The sequence below is a fragment of the Larus michahellis genome, chromosome 18 (assembly GCF_964199755.1).
Source record: "Larus michahellis chromosome 18, bLarMic1.1, whole genome shotgun sequence".
NCBI classification, from domain to species: domain Eukaryota; kingdom Metazoa; phylum Chordata; class Aves; order Charadriiformes; family Laridae; genus Larus; species Larus michahellis.
The window spans coordinates 8,087,228-8,110,363 of NC_133913.1; the positions used below are offsets into that span (position 1 = coordinate 8,087,228).

A 23,136-nucleotide genomic window follows, 5' to 3' on the forward strand; every position below is an offset into this window, starting at 1 on the left:
ATGGTGAAGATTGTAAAGACATTTTACAAAGGACCGGATGGAGGAGTAAATAGTTCTTGGATATTTGAAAGAGCTATGGTTACCTGAAAAGTAACAGTTTTACAGAGTGATTGACATTGACAAAAGATCAATCTGGGAAGCAAGTTCCACCTTATTTTTCACTCAGTCAAGGTAATAAAGTGAGTCATCATTATGAGTAAAGTTTGTTGCAAGAAGGCTTCTCCTCTCTTCTTTTCCGATAATACATTTTTTTTGCACTTTTATTCTTTATCGTCTTTCACTCAAACCCACATATTTTTCTATCTTTTGAATAATTAATGAGGAGCTATATTGCAACAATGATGACAATAAAACATTACATATATTTATTTAGCTGATATCAAGAGGTTCAGGTTGGTGTTAGTAAAACTAGTCAGAATTTAGCTAGCTAATGCCTGTGAACTAGTACTGAGTACCAAAGTCCCACATGTATTGAGTTCTGAAGAATGGGAAGCAGTCTGATAATTCAAATTTTTATAGGTTCCCATACAGCAAAGAATTAAACCATGCTTTTAGAGAGACTTAATGTTCATCATCATGCATGAATACATTGACAGTGATCACAGTCTAGAAAGAAACGTAATTAGAGAATTTAACGTGCTAATCCAGGGTGGTGTTTACATTTACAAGATGCCATGCTGTCCCAGGGTAGACATCTTCCCTCCTCCTTATTCTTGGTCAGTTACATAAAAGCCTTCATCATTTGGTGCTGGAGAATATGCCTGGAGAAGAGAGACCGAGCTCAGCCTTAGATAGTGCATTAGAACAGTGGGAGTATGAAGCATCTTAGACTTAAACCCTGACTTTCATCTTGTTACAAAGGTAACTAACTTACTATTCATGTGAAATTTTTTGAAAACAGACTCCTAGGAAAGTAGATTTATTTTCTTGCAACACATGTAGTTTCAAATACATCACAGAGTTTAGAAAACTCGACAACAATAGGATATCTTCTTCTCCCTTAAACTTTGTAATGGTTTTCTTAGATTGGAAAGAAATTGGAACAGGTTAGTAGAAACTGACTTCAGTGACATGTTTTTCTTTTGAAATCTTATTTTAGTCCTCTCAGCTTTCTTTTTGAAGATAGGATTTGACTGTGCAGTGGTATTATGAACTACAGCAGCTGTATAATTTTCCATATTTTGAAATCAGGAATAAACAAAAAGCTAGTATTGATGGAAAAGAAAACAAAAGTATTGAGTAGTTTATTAATAACGTGCCTTTATGTTAGAGAGTCATTTCACTTTCAGTTCACTGCTGATTCATGTTTCATATACATTTAAATTTAAAATATAGCATTGAATCTTCCCTTTCCTCTCCCCCACAGTTATTCACAGCACAAGACACATAAGTAAATATTGCAATGGAAAACCAAATGGTGGTCAAGAATTTCATCCTTGTGGGTTTCACAGCTGGCAGGAAGTTGCAGATCTTTATCTTTGTGCTTCTCCTCATCATCTACATATAAATTATAATTGGAAACTTAGTGATTGTCACCATCAGCATAGTGGACTGTGGGCTCCATGTGCCCATGTATTACTTTATTTAGAACTTCTCACTCTTGGAAATTGGTTTCACTTCCTCTATCATTCCTAAGGTCTTGTTTAACCTAGCATCAGGAGAAAGGACAATTTCTGTGACTGGTTGCTTTGTTCAATTTTTTTTATATTTCATCTTTGGCATGACAGAGTTTCTTCTCTTGACAGCAATGTCAATTGACAGGTATGTAGCCATCTGCTATCCCTTGACATACTCCACCATAATGAGCAATGGGCTTTGTAGCTTATTAGTACTTGGTTCATGGGGGATGAGCTTTGTACTTCTTATTGGCCCATCAGTTGTTGTCTTCCAGTTACCCTTTTGTAACCAAAACATTAACCATTTCTTCTGTGACAGTGCACCTTTGGTAAAACTTTCCTGCATAGAAACACCTGTTCTAGATCTTGTTAACTTCTCAATAGCTGTTTTTTCTCTCCTGGGCACTCTCATTATCACAGTCCTGTCTTATGCCAATATAATTTCCACTATATTGCACATTTCATCTGCTTCAGGGAGGCAGAAAGCCTTTTCCACTTGTGCATCTCACCTTATTGTTGTCTTCATGTCTTATGGGAGTTGCATTTTCATATATGTTAAACCTATACACATGGGTGGGCTTGACATCAGCAAAGGGGTAGCTATTCTCAACACAGTGGTATCTCCTCTGCTCAACCCATTCATCTTCAGTCTGAGGAACAGGCAGGTTCAAGAAGCCTTGCAAAAATATTTGTGCAGTTCTTACAGAACAATTCTGAGTCTGATGGCAAGTGACAAGTAGAGAAACTTTATGGTGAAGCACCTTAAAGGCTGAAGACATATAAATATTCCTAGTATGCATTTGTGCAGTGAATGTCAGAAACTTTGTTACTGTCTCTGATCTCTTGTCCATCACTCACTTTTTTGCCTACATGACAAAAACTTCAATATGGTGGAAGATGAGTCTCCAATACATTTTAGCAATATAGCAGCTGGTTCTGAAAAGAAAACCAGGCATTTGATATACACCATACTGGAAATACAGGAGCGATTTAGGAGGGCAATAATAAGAGGAGAAAGACCATATTGGTGTATGAACATGGACTGCAACAAACTGAACTTGCCACAGGAAGGTACACTTAATGAGGTTACAGAAGAAAGAAGTTTTTCTTTGATCTAGAAAGTGGTCAATGCTGTAGATTTGCAAACTTTATTTTACAAGCCCTGATTGTTCTGTTTCTGTGCTAATGGAATTTTTCTTTCAGTTTTAAAGAAACAGAACTAATATTACTCTGTCAGGGACCTTGATGGGTGGTGGGATACTTTAAGGCATATATATTTGCTTACTACCTGAATCCTTGCCTTGTAGTGGTTGTGTTGTGTTATAGTTTTGCCTTCTGTGGGAAGTATGGACTTTGAATACTAATTAATGAAGAGCTTCTAGAAATCTGTCAGTGCATTTTAAGATCCATCTTTTGGAAGAGTACTGAGAGTCTGGGGGTTGCGATGGTATTTGTACTTTTGGGAGCCTTGGGTGGAGATGTGTTCTACTCAATCTAGTGGGAATACCCTTGAACTTTAAACCTACAAGAAAATTAAAAACTCCAGGCTTGTTTTTGAACGCCTCGCAATTCCAAAGCTGTTAGGAAGATTTTCAGGGTGGCCACTTTTAAAATCCGAAGCCAGAGTTCAGAAGACGAAAACCTCATACTTTTCAAGTTCCTGGTTGTTCTTTACTGTTGTCACCTGCATCTGAGGCGAACCAATTTGGACTTGTCTAAGAAGACTCTGGGCGTGAAGGTCATGTTGACTTTACCAGCTCTTTCCAGATGAATTTTCTTTCCTGTTCCGCTTGACCTCTGTGGTGGACCTGTTAATTGCCAATATTGTTTATAGCACCTTCTTTTCTGAGTCTGAATTGAAAAGACTTTTATTTAAGAATAAAATTTTATTTTATAACAAAAATGGTTTTATTTATTTATTTATTTTTACTCAGGAAAATAATCCTTTGGCCTTTGCCCAAAAGACAGCTCCCTTTTCTGTTTTTCAAAATGGCTGTGTAAAAATACAGTTGTTATTTTAGGCCTGTCATAATCATGTAAGTCCAAAAGCAAAATAAAAGTGGATCATTTCAACATATCATCTGTTCCTTCCCTGATGCTAATTATGAAAACTACAAAAGTTTTAATTACTGTGGGATCATCACCATTAGAGCTATGAGGCTTAGGAAGAGTTAGGAAACTCTGTTAATTGAATGGTCTAGAACTAGTAAAGCCTGAGAAGTTTCTCCAGTTATTCTTCAAAACTGTTTTTCTTGCATGGAAGAGAAGCATTTAGTGTGTCTAGTGACAGAACAAAAGAAAACCAAAAGGCCCAAAAACTCACTTGAAGCTGTTTTGGCGACAGATGCAGGCCACGATTTAGCAAACACTTGAAAACATGAGCTCAGTGATCAGCTAGTGTCTCCATGAACACACATTTAGGTCATAACCTGAAGATCAGTTGAAGAGCATGTTACTCTATAGCGAGCAGTTCACATCTCCACATCAGTACAGTTAAGAAAACCACAAAACCAAACGTTTCCTTTTTCTTTTTAACTCTTTCTCATTAAAGCTTGGATGTGGTCAGAAATATTTATTTGTTTATTTTTCCTAGAGAGAAACTGGAAATATTAGGAGATTTACGAAGCGTGTTTCTGTTCTAGAGTTCACATAATACCTGCAATGGGGCTTCATTTAAATGATCCTACTCTGAATAGAGCATTTTCAGAGCTTTGTAAAACACAGCAGGGTGTGTACTCCTGAACCTGCAGGACCAGGTGAAATCAATGATGATCTTTGGGGGATCTTATCTGACAGTATTAGTGAAGTGAACTTGGTTAAAGTAGACATTATAGTGTAGTTTTAAAAGTTTGCCAGTCTTCCCGTTGTTACTGCTCTGGCAGGGACCCAGTCTTACTGAAGGAGGCACACAAGTTTCATGGTTGTTGCAGAATGTGCAAGTAGGGTGGCCAGGCAGGGTGGTGTTACAATAGTAGATAGAGGAGGAGGTAAATCAGGCTGTTGCATTGTAGGAATGTGTCTGAGAGAAAATGGTCATGTGAGCCAGCCTCCCTACTATGAGAGATTAGACTAAGGGCAAAACAGGTGGTAGAAGATGGAATTAGTACATGGGAAAAATGGGAACTGAGAAGGTAGAAAACATGTTGTGCTAATGACTAAGCAATTTACTATGCGAATTCTTGTAACCAATCTGATGTGTGAATGAACTGCATGGACAGCGCGTGGACAGTGTAACTAGCTAATCAGAAATAAGCAAGTGGCATGTACGGCTACAATGCAGGGTATAAAAGATGATGATCTGTGCTTAATAAAGGGCTTCTGTTGATTCACATTGGATCGTCTGGAGTCCAGTTATTTCTCCTCAGATGGTGACCCCGACGTGATACCGATCGGCACTTGGCTTGAGCATCGGAATGCGAGGGGCGGAAGACCCAGAAGGAGATCCACCGGCTGGAGGACGGCTCAGCTGGACTGAGATCGGGTGGATTGGGCGGCAATCCGGAATAGAGGAAACAGACGACGTGGCCACGGACACCCAGAGAGAGGTGAGCAGCCGGGGCAGGAGATGGGGCAACAAGTAACAAAAGAAGAAGGGGCTATATTAAGACTTCTCCTGCATATCCCCTCTAAGAGAGGGGTGAAATACGACGAGCGTATGCTCCGAAGGTTGTTAACCTGGTGCAGAGAGAATGGATTTGCACCAGAGCCCCAGACAGCTTTTAAACCAGAAATATGGGAGGCTGTTGGGAAAAAACTGTGGGAAGTGATAAGTAAAGGAGACAAAGAGGCATCACTGTTAGCGATGACATGGTGGTTGGTGTTATCGACCTTACAAGATATGAATGCAGAGCGAGCCATGGCAGCCGGGGCTTTTGCAGCATTACAACCCATGGGAGGGGGATCGAACAGGCCAGGTCCGAAGGTCTGGGATGATCCCCTGCTGATCCCCTCTGCTCCACCTGAGGCCGAGGGAGGAGGCAGAATGTCAGCAGAGAAGGACAGAGCCGGAGCTGTTTGCTCCTGCCATGGCCCGCCTCGCCCCCTTCCCTCCCCAGTCGTCTCCCTGAGATGGAAGTGCTGGTTTTGTATGTCTGCTGTGTAAGTGTGTGTGGGCGCCAGCTTATACCTGCTGATCAGCATGTGTGCTACTGTTTGCTTTTTGTTGTGTGCAGTGTCGTTAGGTGACTACACTTGAGCAGGTATTCTGCCCGGTGTGGTACTGTTCTCGTATGCATCTAGGGCTGACACTCCGTCAAGTGAAGAAGTTTGTATATACACAATGTTTAGACGTAAGGCGAGCGCGCCCCAGGCAGATACACCAGGATGGGCTGTAGAACCGATGGAAGTCCTGAAATACTGGGGGAGTTTTCACGAGCCGACACATTTACACTCTCAGAAACGGCTCGCCCGTGCGGGGCGTATCGCTGGTTGTTTGTTGTTTGTCTATAAGATCATGGTTGATTGGGAAAAGGAGTTGAGCCAAAATCTATAGGATGCTCTGTATGAAAATGAGAAACTTAAGGAAAAATGAGAAACTGAGCTCTTGTTGCAAAGGCAGACTTTTATGTCAGTCGTAAGTGATGGAAAAAAAAAAAAAGAAAAAGAGAAAAGAAAAAAAAAGAGAAATGAAAAAGAGAAAAAAAGAGAAAAAAAAGAGAAAAAAAAGGAAAAAAAAAAAAGAAACCAAACAGGAACAATTAGATGGGAAATGTGCCACGTTAGCACAAAAGTATGCCATACGCATTACGAGAAAGCATCAGAAAAAGAGAAATAGGACACCTGATTCAAAGCAGTACCATAGAGATATGTTTTTGTTTTTTTCCTATATGTGTATATGTTATTGCATGCCTTAGTAGATTGCTCTGTGTTATACCCTGCGAGACTAAAATGAACCCCAGCAGAAGCAGTCTCTTGAGCAAGAGGGTGGAATATGGGAAAGCAACGGAAGATCGGCAAGGAGGATTGTAAATACACTCAAGGGACTCGCACCTGGGTGCTGGAAAACACATATATCACACCAATCGTTATTCAGTCTCGGGTGCTGGCAAGAAAAACATTTGGATGACATAAGCCGGTAATGGACTCACAGACACCTTATCTAGCTGCTTGAGAATCTTGGCCTGTTGTGGAAGAAGATCAAAGCACAGTACCAGCAAGAACAGGGAGTCCGCATGCGCTCTTGCTAACAAGGACTCTTGCTGCCAAGGATTCGTGATAACAAGGACTCTCTTGCTGCCAAGGATAAGTTTAACAATGCTACTAGTACAGCTATTTCTGAGTTATTGCTAGATGTAGATAGTATTCAATATGCGATGTTGCAAAACAGAGCTGCTACTGATTTTTTGCTTTCAGCTCACAGACATGGTTGTCAAGATTTTGAAGGACTGTATTGTATGAATCTAAGTGACCACTCCAAATCCATCCGTGCCCAGTTGCAGGAACTGCGCCGACCGAACCAGCAACTGGTGGAGACCACTGGGTGAAATCTCTTTGCTGGATGGACTCGGGGGTGGGGTTGGTTGAAGCAAGTTATACTCATTGCCTGTGTGGAAGGAATTTGTCTGTTATGTTTAGTATGCTGTTTGCCATGTTTAATAAGCATTATACGATCAGCTGTAAATGCCGCTTTGCATCATACCCTCATACGAGTTGTAGAATATGTTGCTCTAAAAACTACGTGTGTATCCATGAGAACCTGACCTTCACAGAAGAAGATAACAAGAAGGATTACAACAATGTAGTCACGTATCAGACAGCCGCTGTCAGCAGAGCTGGATCATGAGTTTGGTGAGACTTGCTGCATACGCTGGCCACGCGTGCAGCGACTCTAGCCTGTACTTTTCTACTTAATCCAGTGCAGGAGAGTCTGGTGGGACTTGCTGCGTGCACTGGCCATGCATGCAGTGACTCTAGCCTGTACTTCTCCAGTCAATGCAGTGCAGGATATAAGGGGGCTGTCTCGGGTCAGAGAGGGGGAGAGAGACATGAGCGCACTTTGAAGATACAGGGTATGCCCTGAAGCACTGTGTCTGCCTCCGCCCCCCCCCATAAGTTCTATGTTCATTAACCCCAACAGCTCCGAAGGCATTACAGCATGTTGCAGATAAGATATAGTCTACTACTGCTGCAAGACGCATTGAACACCTTCCTACAAGAATTTCAACTTTATGCCCTGACAGGACAATGGGATGATGCACTCGCAAAGAGCCTGACTGCATTAGAGTGGGTATTTTTTGCCGATTGTCAGCAGCTGGCTCCTCTGCCATCATTTGCGAGGGTTAACCTGAGAGGGCTTACACCTGATGAACTTTGGCAATCCGATGTTACGTGCATTATGGAATTTGGACATGTTTCAGTCGATTTGTTTTCTCACTTTGTTGTGGCTACTGCTCATACAGGAGAGAAGGCTTGTGATGTTATTCAACATTGGTTGCAATGCATTGCAGTCATGGGAGTACCGAAAACTACAAAAACTGATAATGAACCAGCTTATGTGTCTGCTAAAATACAGGTCTTTTTTTTTACAGATATGGGGTATTAAACATGTCACCAGTATTCCTCATTCCCCGATTGGGCAAGCAATTGTGGAGCGTATGCATCATACTTTAAAAACCATGCTTGCTAAACAAAAAAGGGGGAATCCTGTAGGTATGATACCTCAAGAGTGAGTGTATAAAGCAACTCATGTTTTAAATTTTCTAAACATGTCTTCTTTGTCATCCACAGCAGTAGATCGACATTTTGTAAGAACTGTTGAATGGCCTGAACAACCCAAGGTGTATTATAAGCACCTTAAATCGGGGTGCATGCTAACCACAGATAATACTGCAACAAATAGAAGTTGTGAGCAAGACAATTCTGTAATGATTTGTACTTCTCATCCGTATGTTTGCTTCGGCTCAAAATGCAAGTATACAAGAATGTAATCAATCTTATTGTGTAAATTTAACACGAGTAAGGTATAAAACAGCAGTAATATGGATAGGGAATCGTCAAAATGCATGAAAAACACGTCTTTCTCTGTATTGGGATTGGGAGTACAACTCTCGAAGACTTTGTGTTACATCTCTCCCCTGGAATACGTTGCTACATGGCTGAGAAATGGTTAAACACCATCTCCAAGGTGCTTTTGACATGTCATTGCAACAAAATATTCGCCCTTTACATGATCAGCTAAAAGCTCAAATACTAAAGATTCAAGACTTAATGAACCGCAATGTATTTGAAATATTACAAAAGGATTTCTCGTGGGTAAATCCAAAGAAATTGGCTTTCTGGGCTAAATTTAGGAATCTGGGTATTTATTGCCTTAGCAGGGTTCCTTTTGATTCTGTTTTTAATTGTGTTTAGTATATAACCTGCTAAGAGCGTCACAACGAGCAGAAGCACAAGTCATGGCGACCTTGTTAATAAATGGTCTGATGTTAAACAAAAAAGGGGAAGATGTGGCAGGTCTACAAGCAGAGGCCTGCGTACGGCCAAAGACACAGAAAGCAGCAATAACATGGTACATGGACAATAAATGGCATGATATTGTGATCACAGACTGTAAAGGGTCCACACAAAAGCTAGAATTACGTGCTGTACTAGAAGTGTTTGTAGGTGGACAAAAGGAGGTATTAATATCATATGTGACTCCTTATATGTGGTTGGAATCATTCAACAAATGGAGCGTGCTTTGCTGAAGGAGGTCAGAGATGAGCAGCTGTTCACCCTGCTCCATGAATTGTTGCTACTACCCAATGAACGGCACGATCCTTATTTCATCACCCATATTCGCAGCCATTTGGGGCTCCCAGAAGGTTTAGCTGAGGGCAATAGACGACCTGATAAACTTGTGGCTCCTGCATGGGCCGCACCACCTCCAGATAAGTTTGCACGGGCATCTCATACATTCTTCCATCAATCTGCACGAATGCTGCACAGACAATTCGGGATCTCGGATCTGATGCCCGAGGTATAGTGCAAACGTGTGCTGATTATCAACCATTTATACCTAACTTCAACCCCGGCATCTGTCCCCGAGGGCATGGACCTTTGGAGTTCCGGCAGACTGATGTAACCCATGTGTCAGAATTTGGAAAACTGAAATTTATACACCTGAGTGTAGACTGTTATTCAACTGCAATTTGGGCAACTGCGCAGACTGGTGAATCTAGCAAACATGTACGAAAGCATTTGCGATCCGCGTTCGCGGCCTTAGGCGTACCGCGTGTGATAAAGACTGATAATGGCCCAGGGTATGTAGCCCGTTCAACACAGGTATTTCTACAGCTGTGAGGCATTACACATGTGACTGGCACACCACATTCTCCGACGGGTCAAGCCATAGTGGAACGCATGAACCAGTCTTTAAAAAATTTGCTTCAAAAACAAAAAGGGGGAGAGCAAGGGCTGAGTCCTGTAGATCGACTGAACAAGGACGTTTACGTCCTGAACTTCCTACACCTTCCTCAACACTGCCTTGTACCTCCAATCGTGCGGCACGGCGCAGGCCTGCAGAGAGACCTGGGAGATTTTAGGCAGGCAAATGGCATGGTAGCAGTTAAAAACAGTGTGACGGGGAAGTGGGAAGGACCGTGTAGACTACTAATCTGGGGTCGAGGATATGCCTGTATCGTTACAGATGCTGGAACCAGATGGGTACCAGCCAAGCGGATAAAGCCCTGGTTTGAGCAGACGGATTCGAATGAGTTACCCCACAATACCAACGACGACGGTGAGGGCTGAAGAAGTGCAGTGCCCTAGGTGTGGAACTGTGACCCATGGATCCTTGTGCCTTGTGAGGATTGTTGAGGCCGGTGGTGGTTTGAAAGACCACGTGCTGCGGCCCGGTGTGCTGTGTGTTTTTAATCCGGTGTGCTGTGTATTTTAATTTTAGTGTGCTGTGTGTTTTTTATAAGGAATTAGGTAAAGTGATAGGGTATGCTGTGTGTTTTTAAATCCGGTGTGCTGTGTGTTTTAATAAAGAACTAAGTAAGGTGACGGGTTTAATTCGTTTAGCTATTGCAATAGAGTACAGAGTCAGGTTCACCTCAACACGAGCTGGCTGAGCGACAGGAGATTAGGGAAGTCTACCATTCACAAGGATTGGTCAAGGTGTGGCATACAGTGCTGTTACACAGTGCTACTGCCAGAGGTTTGGTCGGTTACGGAGGACTAGTGGGAACAGGTAGTATGTCACTGTAGCAACAGGTTCGGTCATCTACAGCGCAGAAAGAAGGGCAAGGGTACTGATATTTGAAGATGCCACTGAGAATTTGTGTCGGGCTTATCCTTGTGATTGGAAGTTGTAGCTGAGCACAAAATTGAGAACCCTTGGTATTTCGGCTTCTTTTAATACAGCAGGATTCAATTCAGTTTACCCAACATTTAACACGTCCCTCGTGAACTTTTGTGGAGGCACCATAGGGGTGATGATTGATTTTTGCTGTTGGCTCAGGATCATGGATGTGAAGATTTTGAAGGTATGTGTTGTATGAACCTTTCTGACCACTCATCATCCATTCATAAGCAGTTACGGGAGCTGAAGGATAACATGTCCAAATTAAAAGCGGTTAAAAACAGTTTCGATGATTGGTTAAGCTCATGGGGTATAACGGGATGGTTATCAGACTTCCTAAAACAAGGGCTCATGCTATTGTTGGTTATATTATTATTGATTATGGTAGCCTCGTGTGTTCTCTGCAAAGTGACTGACATTATAAAAAATGCCATGCATAAGGTCTGGCTGGCTCAAGAAGAAAAAGGGGGTATTGTAGGAATGCATCTGAGAGAAAATGGTCACGTGAGCCAGCCTCCCTACTATGAGAGATTGGATTAAGAGCAAAACAGGTGGTAGAAGATGGAATTAGTACATGGGAAAAATGGGAACTGAGAAGGTAGAAAACATGTTGTGCTAATGACTAAGAAAGTTACTATGCAAATTCTTGTAACCAATCTGATGTGTGAATGAACTGCATGGACAGCGCGTGGACAGTGTAACTAGCTAATCAGAAATAAGCAAGTGGCACGTACGGCTACAACACAGGGTATAAAAGATGATGATCTGTGCTTAATAAAGGGCTTCTGTTGATTCACATTGGATCGTCTGGAGTCCAGTTATTTCTCCTCATTGCATCTTGGTGGATATCACACATTGGCAATGCCTCTGAAGAAGTGTGAGTGGGCACAGCTTTTCCCATTACAGGTGTTTCCCTGATCACAGAAAGGCTAGAAATATATTGTTAATTGTTTGTCTGAACACATTCCTCCGCAGAAGTGGGAGAAGATTCATAACTAATAATATTCATTATTGAGTATCGAACTAATAATATTCATTAATTCATAACTAATAATAGTTATTATTCATAACTAGTAATAGTCTGTCATGTTGGTATACTCTGAGTCTAGCCATCGGAACTGGAGTCCTATTTTGCAGGAGTAAAGTACATATACAAATTGCTGGGATCATTTTAAGGATTTCTGAATATTGATTTTGCAGAAGTCATAATGAGTAATTCAGGTATGTCTGTCTGAAACACAACAGAGTTTCAGTTCTGTACCAGTTCTTCATTAGCTTGACAAACATACTGAGGTAGGAGGAGAGGTAATAACTGTGTCTAGTTTTCTCCTGAGGAAAATTAACCCTGAAAGGAAAAAAATAAATAAAAAATAACATGACGATTAGAAGAAATGTCTTCCCTTTTTATTTAAAAATAGATATACACAGAAAAATATCAAGACCAGAAATATCTTTGGGAATGGTTGAAAAGGAGCAGGAATTATCTACAGGAAAAAATTAACCAAATGTCCTTGGAAAAAGAAAATATATAATTCATGGTCTTCTTTCTACCTTCCTTTTTAAAAAATACATAGATTGTATCAAGAGTCCATCTTTTGGGTAAAAAAATGTCCTCCTTCTTCCGGGACTTTCTCCTCAGATGTGGATGCCAAGGAAGGGTTATTAGCAGCGTCATAAAAGCAGCAGCAACTTTGCTGAATTCCAGGGAGCAGCTTTCATTGTGTCAGACACCAACAAGCACAGAATAACATTGTTAAGAATTGAATAGATGGTGATAATGAATGACGATGATTAAAAACTAACCACTGATGATGTATAATATTAATGAATGTCAACCTAGTGAAGTTCTGTTTTAAAGTTTGAAACTAGACTAATTTATTAGTAATCTGAACATTCCCATGACAGTGCTGACTAGTGCCTTCATATACATGACATGTAATTCTTTGATGTTCATACACATACATCACAGTTGCAACACAAGGCAATCAATGAATATACAGGCTGATCTCTGCAAAAAAAAAACAAACCAAAAAGTAATCATGGAAAGGTTAGAGTTGGAAGGCACCTTAAAGATCATCTGGTTCCAACCCCCCTGCCCTGGGCAGGGACACCTCCCACTGTCCAACCTGGCCTCAAACACCTCTAGGGATGGGGCAGCCACAGCTTCTCTGGGCAACCTGGGCCAGCGCCTCATCACTCTCACAGTCAAGAATTTCTTCTTATCTAACCTTTTTGTTTAAAACTGTCACCCCTCGTCCTATTGCTGCACTCCCTTATAAAGAGTCCCTCACCACCTTTCCTGTAGGCCCCCTTCAGGTACTGGAAGGTCACTATAAGGTCTCCCTGGACCCTTCTCTTCTCCAGGCTGAACAACCCGAAGTCTCTCAACCCTCAGCCTGTCTTCACAGGAGAGGTGCTCCAGCTGTCTGATTATCTTTGTGGCCCTCCTCTGGACTCGCTCCAACAGATCCATGTCCTTCTTATGCTGGGGGCCCCAAAGCGGGATGCAGTACTCCAGGTGGGATCTCACAAGAACGGAGTAGAGGGGTAGGAGCCCCTCCTTTGACCTGGTGGCCACGCTTCTTTTTGATGCAGGCCAGGATGCAGTTGGCTTTCTGGGCTGCAAGCGCACATTGCTGGCTCATGTTGATCTTCTCATCCACCAACACCCCCAAGTCCTTCTCCTCAGGGCTGCTCTTGTAAGAAAAATCTAAGTATTGTTTTTGCAAAGGAACAACTTGGCAGTCTGCAATGATGTAGCTAGAGAATGATTAACAACACATAGGCTGATCAAGAGACAGGCAAGAATGCTCATCCCTTAGACAAAGGAGAAACCAGCCTATGCCGGACCGGTGGTTTAACGGGAGGATGAATGTTTAACTGAGACCAGCTACTGTGGGCAATAATACCAAAAAAAGGAAGAAACAAACAGGTGGAGTGAGGGGTTTAGGAGGGGTGATGGGGAGAAGTAAACAGAGGCAGAGCGAATGGAATTAGTTTTAGGCAAATCGGACAGGCTGTAAACTCCGGAATACCTAGCCAGTGGTGAAACAGGGGAGGGAAATTTCGGCTGGGGATAGGAAATAAAAAGAAGTTACTTCGGGACCTCAGGTGTGCCTACCTGCTAGGTCACCTGTTCTTGCAAGAATGTCTAAATAAAATGTGCTTCGTATTGATCACTGCCTGAGCCATTGTTAGTGGATAAGGAGCGTTTCACACACTCTCAATCAATTCTCCACCCAGCCTGTATTTGGCTTGGGATTGCCCCGACGCAGGTGCAAGATCTTGCTCTTGGCCTGGTTGAACTTCATGAGGTTCATATGGGCCCACATCTCAAGCCTGTCCAGGACCCTGTAATTTTGCAAAAGAAATGTCCAGTTTCTTGGGCCCAGAAAGGTAGCCTGGTTTATATGATGGTGGGGCTGATTGCTGGTAGAGATGCCATCATTCAGCTGCTAAGGATGAACATAGAGCATGATCAACCATCCAAAGTTACAATATAGTGCAACAGGTTGCAAGTGACCACTAGCATCAATTCAGGTTGGATGAACCAACTTAAGGATATCCAGGTGTTATGATTTGGGAAAACCCATAACAATTTATTGTCATTTAGACAATTATTCTATCACCTGATGATCCCTCCACACCTGGAAAGGGGAATCAGGGAAAGCAAGGAAACACAAGGGTTGAAATATAAGTAGATTTAATAGGATAAGACTAAATAATTAACAATAATACTAAAGAACCAGTATTAATCCTGATACTAATATAAGATATACAAGAATTATACTCAGCCAATTATATCAGTAGGAAGCCATGCACTCCCAGCAGTGGACAGTAAATGTCAGACACTGTGAGCGCAACAGCTTCAGGAGGAAGGGAAGGCCTCAGGGATCCGGCACTGAGGCAAGGAGTTTCTCTGGACTGCCACCATCAAAGGAGAGAGAAACTACACAGCAAACTTTCTAATTTACATAGAATGTGACGTTCATGGTATGAAATAATCCTGTTGGCCAGCCTGGGTCAGATGCCCAGGCCTTGCTCCTCCTCATCCCTGCACCTGGTAAGGCTTGAAAACACTGAGAGCTTGAATCCCACATAGCCTAGCTGGCTATGAGGTAAATATTTTCCCAAATTCAGACACTAGAGTCTTCCAAAGGCAGAGTTTTCCTTAGCATTAGAACAGAAATTTGTCCTGTGTTGCTCAAAGCAGGACACCAGGAAGATGGAGGAGGAGGTTGGGATTCACAAGTAGCCACTAAAAAAGCCTTTATTTCCAAGATAAGGCTGACAAAGATTTTGGGGGAAATCACTAAGGTGAACAGAATATCTTAGAAGTGGCTGAGGAAGAAGTACTTTAAAGTGTGGAACTGTGGTGAAACACAACGGTGGAAAGTATGACCATGTTCCCCAGGAGAGTGAGCAGATAAATCAGCAGCAGAGTGAAAATTTGCATCTTTCAGGTGCAAAGGTCACCAGAAAGAATTCCCTATCCCAGGTCTGATTGAGAGGATCCATCTGAGTGCCCGGCCTGTTGAGAGGACCACCTGAAAGGTGGGATAAACAGTCAGTTGAATCTAAAATTGCACAGCATCTCTGGGGAGACGACAGATGTGAAGGTGTTGCTGAAAGATGGCAGCTAGTGTGGAAGAAGTATGTGGGTGTCTGGGGGTGCTAACTGTAAAGATATGTGGAAGATGAGAGGGTCTGCTTCCTATGGTTATCTGATCAAGGACCTTTTCAGTGCAAATATGTTAATAGGGAAAGAGGGAAGCGATAAACAAAAGCACAGAGGGGCACAAAACCTGGTTAACAAGGGATAATGGAGACAATGGCAAAGACCAAAAGTCTTCAGTCACCAACTGACAGGCCATTAAGAAACTCCAGACACAGCTTTGGAGAGGCCTCCCTGAAAATTTGTAACTGATAAGAAAGGGGGCAAGAGGAACTGAGGATTTGGGATATTCAACGGGTGAAATTACAAAGGAATGTTTGTGGAAAGAGGACTGGGGAAGAATAAACTGGGGTGGACAGTTAGGTGTGTAGATGGGGTGGGTCAGTGCTCTGAGCCCTACACCTGATCACCGCAGTCTGTCCTGTCTTCTTATTAAATCCTTTCTTAACTCTTTCTGTGTAGTGTCACTCTATCCATGTGTACATGTGCATGGACTAAGTGCCAGCTAATGGGGGGACTGTCATGAGTGGATTTGGTGCCAGCTACCAAATAGGAAAGAGGAAATATAGAGATATACATGTGTATGTGCATATATTTGTACACACCTGCATATACACATATATATGTAATATAGGAGGCATTGTGATGATTGATTTAAATGTTTATTTTAAATGAACCAGGAGATTTGAGATCGTTATAAAAGTTTTACTGTTTCATTTCTCAGTTACTTTTTCAGTTGAGCAAGTGATGTCTTTTATACTAGAAGACTGTAGGGAAGATTAAAGAATTTATAGTGATATATACTGGTAATGTTCCCTCTACCAGTTACACTTCTACAGGAGACATTAGCCTAATTTATGTCCTCGAAAAGATGGATGTCTAGCCAAAATTAATCTGGGCTCCTACTTTGAAGCCCAGAGTACCATTAAAAAGTGATTAACCCCATCTGGACATAGGCAGCATGAACTACCCCTTACCATAGGTTTTTCTCCATAGCAGAACACAGGATAGCTAGATGGGAATAGTTACCCGACAATGCTATTGTTTAAATAGAGATGAAACGTATTGCACCTGTTGTATATGCAAAAACCTTCATAAGTCTGTCCTGGATGTAGCTTTTTGTAAGAATTTGCTCTCCAGGGAATTATTTCATGCTAAAATATAGACTATACAGACAATACTTTAAATCTCTGCTTTATTAAACTTTATATCACCTGTTTTTTGTTACCTTGCTCTTTTTCATCCTCACAGGTTGTTGTGAAGTGGTTCTAAATGAAAGAAAGGGCATATGAGTCACATCTATTAATTGCTCATATATTTAGTTTTACTAACAATAAAAAAGTACAAAAGTTGGGGCTGTCCTTACATTCATACTTATCAAAATAAGCATGAAGTTTACTTGGGAGTAGAAATCATGTTCTTCCCGTGCTAAGTACATTTTAAAAATTATCCAAGTTTCTGGCCGTCCCTGCTTTAGGATATAAACACCTTACTAATACATTATTGTCAGCACATTCTGTGTCTATTCACCCTTATTTATATCATACAATCCAATTACACATACATGCAAACAGTCTAAATTTCTTGGACAACAGGTTATTCTGAAGTATTTTCTTTTTCTCGTCCTAAACCAGAGTATAATACTAACATGTCTCGGTCTCTTAGGGCCTGGACTACCTTCAGTAGCCACCAATGGTTCTCGGAATAATGAAAAGTCAAAAATGGGAACACTTTTATGAACAAGCCATCAATGTTGAAGTCACCCCCCGCCAAATAACAAATACATTCTGAGGCGGGAAGGAAAATAAATATCTGTCAGCAATGTCTGTACTCAGCATATCATTAAACCTCTCTATGTGGTATTGTGAAGCAAACTGGGTGGCTCTGGACTGAGGGAAGATATTCAGGTAGCTCCATTGCACATTCACAGGCATTTAAATGTCCCACTACTGTGCAAAGACTATTAGCTGGGAATGGGCAATTAACTCAGCTCATCCAACGTGAAATCCTTAGGGAGAAAATGGATCGCTTAAGGCATAAAGGGTCTGCAGAACTTTAAAGAAGAAGCCGAGTTGATAAATCAGCATGGAAAACCAGAGTATCTTAGCTAGTAACAAAAATTAAAATCTTGTAAAGAGCCCCAGATTCTCAGACAGACGTGATGAATCAGCTATTGCAGAGTATCTCAGCTCTATGGAGTCAGTGAACATAAGGATCTATATTTCATTTCCCTGTGTTTCTTTTCATTTTGGGTGGTAATGATGCTTAAAATTTGTGAGCAAGTCTGCACAGCTTCATCTGGGTAAGATGCCTTTGGTAATGACTGCTGATAGTAGAGTGAGTGCAAAAGACCTGTGGGAACAGAATACCCAAACCTGTCTCTTCTGAGAACTCTTTCTGCCCTACTGTAGTGGCAGCTTCATTTCTGAATTAGCAAACTTCAGGCTGCTATTATCACAAATGAAGCTCTCTGTCCCACATACCTCTCTGTCTCACCTTAACTCCCACAAAGGAAGTCCTTTGAAAGGAAGGAGCACATCCACTTGATCTGAATGGGAGGGCAGGGGTGACAGGTTCTGTTAATGTTCTGAAATTTGTTGGACACCTAAGTTGAAAGATTCCACTGTGAGATAAAAAAAATATATTCCTTAACTGCTAAGAGAAAGAAAATAATGAAGATATTTTCACTGGGGAACAAGTGGAGTCTGATGGCTGATTATGACCAGACAACACAGCTGAGGAGCAGACGGGATGGGGCAGGAGTGTATTTTGTGTACGTAACTGCACAGATATACAGAAACAAGGGAATATATCTGCATATACACATATGCAATGGAGAGGAGCATTAGTGATTTGATAAAGATTGAGTTAGCCTTTGAGTGCTTATTAAGGAAACCTCTCATGTTCACAACAAAAAGCAGCAGCTTGTTTTGATTCAGCATAGAAGTAGGGCTTTTTGTTACAACAGAATGATCCCGGTTCAAACTGAAATAAGGGCTTTCATGTAGAAGTTTTTCTCATTTGGGTTTTGCTCTAACTCAGCTACAGCAGCTTCCATCTGAAGTTCCACAGTTCACATCTGCAAGAACAGAACCCCAAAGAGTTTTGGCTCCTGCAAGTTTTTCTTTCCCACCCCTAGCCTTGCTCTCATTAATTTTGTTGTCAAAGGTTTTCACAAACCATTAGTCAGGCTTTTGTCAGGTATTTGTCATGAGGAGAGGCTGAGGGAACTGGGCACGTTTAGTTTGGGGAAGAGGAGGCTGAGGGGAGACCTCATTGCCCTCTACAAATACCTGAAAGGAGGTAGTACAGAGGTGGGTGTTGGCCTCTTGTCCCAGATGAATAATGACAGGACCAGAGGAAATGGTCTGAAGTTGTGGCAGGGGACATTTAGGTTAGATATCAGGAAGAATTACTTTACTGAAAGAGTGGTCAGGCACTGGAACAGCCTGCCCAGGGTGGTGGTTGAGTCACCATCCCTAGAGGTATTTAAGAAACGTCTTGATTAGCACTTTAGGGCAGAGATTGTAGGGGGGGTTTTTTGTGTGTGTATGGTTGGAATCGATGATCTCAAAGGTCCCTTCCAACCATGAAGATTCTATGATTTGTCTCACTACCCTTGGATCACGTGCTTGAAATCCTTTTTTCCTATCTCAAACAGCCAGGGATTTAAAGCAGCCCCTTTTTCTCCTTTACACAGGAGAAAGCCCCCAGTTCTGACCGCCGTCAGCCCACAGCAGAGAGACTCAAAAACACCAACAAAGACTCAACATTTACCTCAGACCCAGACAAAAGGCTGGATGAGGAACCCCTACTCCTACCAGTTACTTTTATGTTATGGATGCTGCTTTTTCTCTCTTCTTAAGATATGCAAGATGCATAAAGGCAACCATAGCCTAACGGACATTTTTTACAAGTATTGTTATAGGTACCAGGAAAATCACCCCCTGATAGTTGGTTTGCCAACAGAACTCGTAAGCATTCTGGAAGGACTGCTCAGCCTTTTTGTTCCTCCCTGTTGTTCCCAGTAGTGGTTTGGTTTCAGTCAGGTCTCAAACTGAAATAGATCTGTTAGCAATTTTCCCATCTGTAGGAACGTGCCAATAAAACAAAGTGTGTGTGAGAAAGCAGAACAGGGAAGAATGCAGCATTGCCTTCCCACCTCAAGGACCTTTAACAGCACTATGTTATCTGTATACAAATGACATATGTTCCCTTCCAGTACTTGGTACTCCTAAAAGTACAGCAGGCTATGATGTCGAAAAGAGCTAAAAGTCCACAAAACTGAGTGGCCTTGATGGCATACTCTGAAACCATAGCAACAGGAATAGAAAGTCCCTAAACCAAAAGGCCCATAAACATAAATAGTCCAATCTTGAAGTCAGACATTGTTCCAAGTGGAGCCCCAACAGAATAGAAAGTTAAACAGTAACCTAGTGGTAGCTGATAGGATGAAGGTATAACCTCTAGTTAAGTTAGATTATTTTAATACTAAAAATCACACCTCTAGGAGGAGATTTTATATGTAAATGTAAGACCACCTTAGTATAATGAGCCCGACATGTGCAAATGAGGTGTTGTCGTGTAATTAAAAGTGACCAGTCAGCTATTTTGATGTGATTTTTCTTCATTACCTTTTTGTATGAAAGACGTAACAGGTGTGCTGGCTGCATGAGATGCCTACCACCCTATTCTGCAGAACTGAAATGAAGACAACTATCTTAACTCAGTGTGTTGATTGGCTCTCACACACTGGGTGAAGAACCCTTGTTTTTAGGGACAACAGCTAGACAGGGAGTTGGCATTTGATGACACCCATCACCAATTCTGTCTCCAGCTTTCTCTTCCTGTAAGCCAGCTCAGAGGGACATTGTTGTTATCTTGGGTATCAGGATTTTTTGGTGCATCACAGAAGATACTGGTCTCCTGGGAGGTGACTCCTGTCCCATTTAGAATCATAGAATCATAGAATGTGTTGGGTTGGAGGGACCTTTACAGGTCATCTAGTCCAACCCTGTTCTCTCCGGGCCCTTAAGGCATCCAGTTTTTCAACAGGATTATGATCTGAAATCTGGTTTGGCCCATCTGAAGTGGAAGCAAGAAGTCCCATGCATGAATTAGCCCATGGTACTGGGATTGACAGCCTCCTGGGAATCTGCTGCAGTGGACTGCGTGCATCGTGGTGGATAATTTAAAAAGGTTCTGGCCTGAAAATCTTAAAAAGACCACAACGAGCATGAATGATAATATCAGCACATCCTGTTGGCAACTGAATAACCTGAGGCCAGAAGAAAGTATCAGGCATTACCTCACCAGACACCTGAGAAACATGTTGTTCAGCACTGTCCATAAGCCTTCTGGCAATGAGTCAGCCCTTGTTCACACTAAATAGCCAGGGCTCTGGAGATATCTCCCTGCAGCCAGAGCTCCTGGCAGGTTCTGGCTCTAGGCAGTCACACAGGAACTTTTCTTTCCTTAGCTGAATAGGCTGGTTTTGAAAGAAAGGTGTTAAACACCCAGAAGGAAGACACAAATTTGGAAACAGATGTGGTTGTTTTGCAAATGCTAAGCAAACAAGAACAGTAAATGTTAATGACTGTAAAAAAAACCAACACAAAAAACCAACAAAAAAACCCAAACCCAAACCAAACAACTGAACAAAAAAAAACCAAACCAAACCAAAAAGAACAGGTGAGACGAACAAGTTTTAGCACCTGAACTGTGAACTTCTACGTGGGGGAGGGTGAAATCTTCTCCAAGTATCTTTTTCCTTTTCTAACCCCTTGTTCTCATGTCTAGCTCATTTTTCATGGCTAACCCCAAACAGCCAGCACAATCCCTAAACCTGCCATTCTGAGCACACCCCCGGAGCAGCAGTCTGTACGAGCCTGCCGGATTAATGTACAGCAGAAAAAGGGATATTCTACTTTGTAATAAGTAAGCTTGGCTACTTTATTAATGCATGCCTTACTAATGACTGTATCCTTGAAGAAGATCTGAAAGGCTGATAAAGAAGGACTAAAGGCTGATAAAAACAAAACATCGTAGCCCAGGAGGTGCTGAAAGCCAAATAATTGCAAAAAAACCATAAAGTCAGCAAAAGTTAGCTTTAACTAAGGGAAAGGTGGCAGGGGGAGATCTCCAACTCAATTGGAGATGAACAGGCTTACCCCCCACTGTACTGGAGCACGTGCATATCAATTAAAGGGCACTGTAACTTTAAATGAAAGCAAGGAATAATACTAACCAATTGAAATTGTTAAAATAAGGTACTAACCAATAATCATAACTAAAGGCATGTACTTCTGTGTTTTGATTCATATAAATGTACTGAAGATTTTGTGAACAGGTACGCTAGCTTTGTGGAATACCACCTAGTGCCCATCTCTGCGCAAATAAACTATAATAAAATACCTTTGGTCTCTGTGTACGTTGGCGTCTTGCACGGCACTTCTTGGGACAAGAAGATAGCTGAAACTGCTGATTTTCACGATGCACATGCCTGATTGCCCCCAGTAGCCTTCTAGGTGGTCTTTCTTGGTATCTCATGCAGAAAGACTATAGTTCTTGTGTATATAGTTCCCACATGCAAGAATGTTCTTTTTACCTCAAAGGAATAAAGCAAAAACATTTTGTTCCACTACCTTTTAGTGAAGACTCATGTTTCTGAAAGGAATTCTTCTCTCTCCCTGCCTGCCTTTCTAAAATTGTTCTGACAGCCAGACACCTCCAGAGATATACCTGCTACGTAGTGTATTCCCTCCACATCATCCCTACAGTTTTGAGGAGAAATAAAGAGTGTTTTGTAGCCAGTGATGCACAGCTAGGGTGCACTCTCAGGGCAGGCCACCGTGTTCCTGACAGCTTTTCTCAAGGATTGCTTGACCTCTCCATTCCTCAGGCTTACAGTGGATTGACCAGGGGTGGGAAGATGGTATAGAAAAAGGAGAAGGTTTTGTTCAGGTTACTCAGTGGAGGTGTCCCAGGCAGCAAAGAGACAGTAAGAAGTGTCCCTTAGAAAATGTTGACCACAGGGATGTGTGAGAAGGCTTTCAGTTCTCACACATGGTATAAAAGGCCTTCTGCCTCCCCTTACTTGATGAGATCCTCAGGATGGAATCTGTAATGCAGACATAGGATGCCAGAGGGAATAAAAATAGCAAGACCGCATCTGGGATGGACATTATAGCAGCCTGGTGTCACTACAGGAGAGCTCCAGCAAAGAGATCAAATCACAGACGTTGTGACGTCAATTGTCAATTGGGTTGGGGCCACAAAACTTCAATAGGCTTGAGAAGTATGTGATGATTGTGGAACTAGTCGTTCCTCCATGCCACAAGCCAACTGCCAGCTGGAAAAACGCCTTCCAGTTCACCATTCTTGTATAGAACATGAGGTGACATACGGCCAGGTACTGTTCGTAGGACATGGTGGTCAGCAGGTAACACTTGGAGACTACAAGAGATTCAAAGAAATAGAGCTGAGCCATAGCAGTCCTGAGCAGAGGTGGTGCAACAGTCAGGAAGCTGGCCAGCAGCCTAGGAAGATCGATGGAAGCGTAG

At 42.0% G+C, this 23,136-nt stretch overlaps 1 protein-coding gene across 1 annotated transcript; it reads left to right on the top strand.

Moving 5' to 3' along the window:
* Positions 1-1,402: 1,402 nt before the first annotated feature.
* LOC141732631 (olfactory receptor 6E1-like) lies at positions 1,403-2,356 on the top strand. The gene is given in 1 exon segment (XM_074561890.1): positions 1,403-2,356. A coding segment is annotated over 1 exon segment (954 nt).
* Positions 2,357-23,136: the final 20,780 nt, after the last annotated feature.